At 55.2% G+C, this 3,983-nt stretch overlaps 1 protein-coding gene across 1 annotated transcript; it reads right to left on the reverse strand.

The window, feature by feature from the left end:
- Positions 1-847: 847 nt before the first annotated feature.
- LOC120683329 (coleoptile phototropism protein 1-like) lies at positions 848-3,368 on the reverse strand. The gene is made up of 2 exons (XM_039965401.1): positions 2,885-3,368; positions 848-2,804 (listed from the first exon to the last, which is right to left on the reverse strand). The coding sequence occupies exons 1-2, from the start codon at positions 3,022-3,024 to the stop codon at positions 989-991; spliced, it is 1,956 nt and encodes a 651-aa protein (XP_039821335.1). The 5' UTR covers positions 3,025-3,368; the 3' UTR covers positions 848-988.
- Between the last annotated feature and the right edge of the window lie 615 nt (positions 3,369-3,983).

Consider the following 3,983-nt stretch of genomic DNA (forward strand, 5'->3'; position numbering starts at 1 on the left):
GTGAGACAATATAGGCCCGTTTGTTTCAGCTTCTGGCCAATTTTGAAGGCCTGATTTTAGAAAATCCAAAAGTCAGATGACTCCCAGAATCGAGAATCTAGCTGAATATGGATTCTCGATTATAGGAGCCAACTAACTTTTTGGATTTCTCGAAATCAAGACTTTAAAATTGGCCATAAGATCAAACAAACACCCCAACTCACAATGGACTGACTTCAATGCCTCATAAGGCCTACGTCCTATCCCTTTGTTAGTGCAGCGCTATATTTTCATGTAGAATAGCCCACATTGTTCTATGAAGTAGGGACCGACCCATGGCTGTTCTTAGGTCTGCTACAATACGGGTCTGTAGAAAAAAGGCCTATTTTCATGTAGAATAGCCCACATTGCTCAAATCAGCCCATTTAAGGTCCTGCATAGCCCATTGGGTGTGCTCTTGACAGCTTTTTATTCGTGTGTGAGATTCTCATACCATGTTTTCGTCACTTAGGCCTTTTTCCCATCATAATTTTTGGCCTGGGGAGGCACATGATCTGTGTTATGCACCAAAGAGAAATGGGGAGCATGATTGCGAAGAGGGGGAATTGAAGGTCGGTAGGTATATACTTTAAAGTTTTGTTATGTTATCCTGAAATTGGACTTGAGATGGTGCTGATGCTGTTTGTTAACTGCCAAATGGTTTTTGTAGCTGCAGGTCTATAGGCTGCTTTGGTAGCCTGTACTTTCTCCATTTTACAATTACTAGTAGGTTTTGTGCTTACCAAACATGCAGATAAGGAGGGAGGAAAATAGCAAAAGAGGGGCTTAGGCTTACCAGGTACGTATTTAATACTTTTTAGGATTCTAATTCAAGTGTAAATGAAGCTCTGTATGTACTGATAGTGTACAAAGATTATATTCTTTGTTTAAGAGCATATATGTATGCAATGCTCCCTAACACGAGTAGATCTAACCAAAGCCTGCAGGAATCCGGTCAGGAACAAGCAGCTCACGAAGCAGAGTTCCTCCTCCGTCGAGGTCGAGGCTCCCTGCTCCCAATATCGTCTGGTGCCGCGCTCACCACCGGCTGCTCCACCTGAATCCTGCCTACCCTTCCAAGCTTCTTCCACCCGCTTGTCCACACCGACACTCCCTGCTGCTGCTTCCCCGCCGCGGACGGCGGCGGCAGCATGCGCTCCACCTGCCTCTGCAGAAGCTCCACCTCTCGCTGCACCTCCATGTACTTGGCGCTCACGCTCTCCACCTCCATCCTCAGCGCGCTCACGTCCTCCTCCTTCCTCCCCGCCCTACCGAGCGCGCCGGCCATCCTGGCCTGTTCCGACAGCAGCACCTGCACGACGACGCGGAGCGGCAGCCGCTCGTTCTGCGCCGCGTGCAGCCGCACCTCCCGCGACAGCTTCCCGCAGTCCACCGCCCGGCACAGCCGCTTCCGCTCGTGCTCCGTCACCGCCGGGTGCGCCTTCAGGTACGAGTCGACGGCGCGGTACAGCCCGTCGTGGCAGGCCCGCGCCGGCTCCGGCAGCGATTCGGCGAGGGCCTGGAACTTGCCCAGGGCAAGGTTCCGGTCGCGGGACACCTCGGAGAGGTAACTATCGAGGAGGCATGCCACGCGCTGCGCCCTCGTGTTCTCCGCCTTCCCGCGGCTTGGGGAGGACGACGACAACGGCTGCTCCTGCACCACGAACTGCTCCACCAGCCGCTGCACGAGGTCGACGTCGTACGCGGCGTCGGAGCGGCCGTAGGGGTATGAGGGGACGAGGATGTCGGCCAGCGCCGCCTGGTCCAGCTGCATGCCCACGAGCTTCTCCACCTCCGTCACCAGCGCCGGCGCCGCCCTGAGCATGACGGCCAGCCGGAGCAGCCGGAGGAGGAAGCTGCACGAGACGCAGTCCTTCTGCGGGGGGATGATGCTGATCAAGCTCTCCACGACCCTCCTCTGCTCACTAGCTGCCGTCTCCGTCTGCGTATCGCCCTCGCCGGCTACGGCGATGACCATTTGGAGCACGCCGGCCTGCTGCCACGGCTCGCCGCCACGCAGCCCGGCGTTCTCCTTGCTGAGACCTGCCGAGAGCCATTTGGAGGAGTATCGCGTGATGGCGGCGCCGATGAGGTCGCCGCGCATGCCCTTCGCCTGGACGGCGGTGATGACCCGCACGAAGTGATCGATCCTCAGCACGCAGATGTCGTCCACCCACCAGTCTGCCGGCGGCGAAACGGGCTGGTGTTGGCCCTTGTCGCTCGATGTGCCGGCGCCGGCCCTCGCCGTCGCCTTGGCGGGAGACGTCCTGCCAGCGTAACCCCAGCGCACGGCCCTCGGGTTGGTGCACGCCTTGGCCGCGACGGACTCGCTGCAGCGGCGCACAAGCTGCAGGTCCTCGGCCCACGGCGAGAGGCCCTCGCAGCTCCGGAGCACGGCGACGGAGTCCCGCCACGAGGACGCCACCACGTAGCTCAGGAACGCCTCCGCGCGGAACGCGAGGTTGCCCTCCTCCAGCTCCTCCGTCATCTCCAGGTACTCGGCGGCGCAGCGCAGGACGGCGACGTTGGCGGCCGTGATGTCGACCACCACGCCGTAGCAGAACTTGGCGGCCAGTTCGAACGCGCCGTGGCCGCCCGGCAGGTCGGGGAGCTCCACCTCCACCACGGTGGCGGCGTCGGGGCCGTGCGGCAGCGCCGATGCCTCGTCGACGAGCCGGCCCAGGCGGGCGCTGCGGGAGACCATGGGGTGCTTGTGGAGGTGGAAGTTGACGCCTCCCACCTTGACGAGCAGATCACTTGGGATGCCGTCACTGCTAGCGTACCGGCTGCAAGTGCCAAAACAGCACAAGAATTAAGAAATGAGAGCACAATTCGTGTAGCTTTGATTCGCATATGTGTTGCGTACCATGATTGGTCCCTGCGCACCGAGCCGTCCGCTTTAGCGCCGCCGCGCTCATCCTGCACCTGCACGTCGCCGCCGCTGAGGGGGACGAGGCCGCGCTCCTCGACATGGTTCTCCCTCTCCATGGCTTCCCACATCTCCATTCCTGCTACTCTGTGCTGTGATCTACAGATGTCATGTATATATGCTTACAACTTACAAGGCAGCAGATGCATCTCTCTTTGAGATGGACTGCACTGGAGTAATCACTTCCTAGCTTGAATTGTAAGATCCAGGAAATAGATAAGCATACGACCGCGTCACAACATAGTTATGGTTGAGTATGCTCGTCTCATCTGACTTGCTCTGACTCTTGATGAACCACCTGTTGCCACTGTTGTGACCAGGTCGTTACAATCAGTCGTTTTTCGATTGCAGGGATGGGCCATAAGCGTCTACATAAACCCATTATTGGACGTGAAATCATGATAGCCACTCTGGGTTTTCGAGCAGATTCATTGGCAGGTGATCCATGAGTGTGCCTTCATCTGAACTAGTCCTCTCATCTTTAATTCAGTGGCTGGGTGATCTCTGTCCAATAAAGCGACACCAATTAACTTAACTCACTGAGAGAGAAAATGTTTGAATTGGCATCATCAAGTGTCCATCTGTCATCGAGACCTCGTCAACTTGTTAGATTCATTAAGTTTTTGTATCATCACCATTAACATTATATTCTAAAATAATTATTTTCTTCAAGGAGGCTGAACATGGGAGCTCTTTTTAACTAATTATTAAAAGAGCTCGTATTCGTATATAAAAAGATACCATCCCCATCCACTCTGCTCGCGCCTCCAACCAGGTCAAAATCTGCTGCTTTTCCTTGTGAAGACAATCAGCCATCAGTCTGTCGACGCTTTGTGCGTATCAGTTGAGTACACAGTGCATCCAACAGGAGATAGGGTCACAAGGCTGGGTGAAATCGATCCTGGATGCTGGACTGATGGATCCAGAATTGGATGAGGGAACAAGGGGAAAGGAAAACTACAGTGACTGGATTTTCTGGTTAAAGGGTTACCATTGGAACCATGCACATTAAAATTCAGGTATACTGAAATAATCA

The sequence above is a fragment of the Panicum virgatum genome, chromosome 7N (genome assembly GCF_016808335.1).
Source record: "Panicum virgatum strain AP13 chromosome 7N, P.virgatum_v5, whole genome shotgun sequence".
Taxonomy (NCBI): domain Eukaryota; kingdom Viridiplantae; phylum Streptophyta; class Magnoliopsida; order Poales; family Poaceae; genus Panicum; species Panicum virgatum.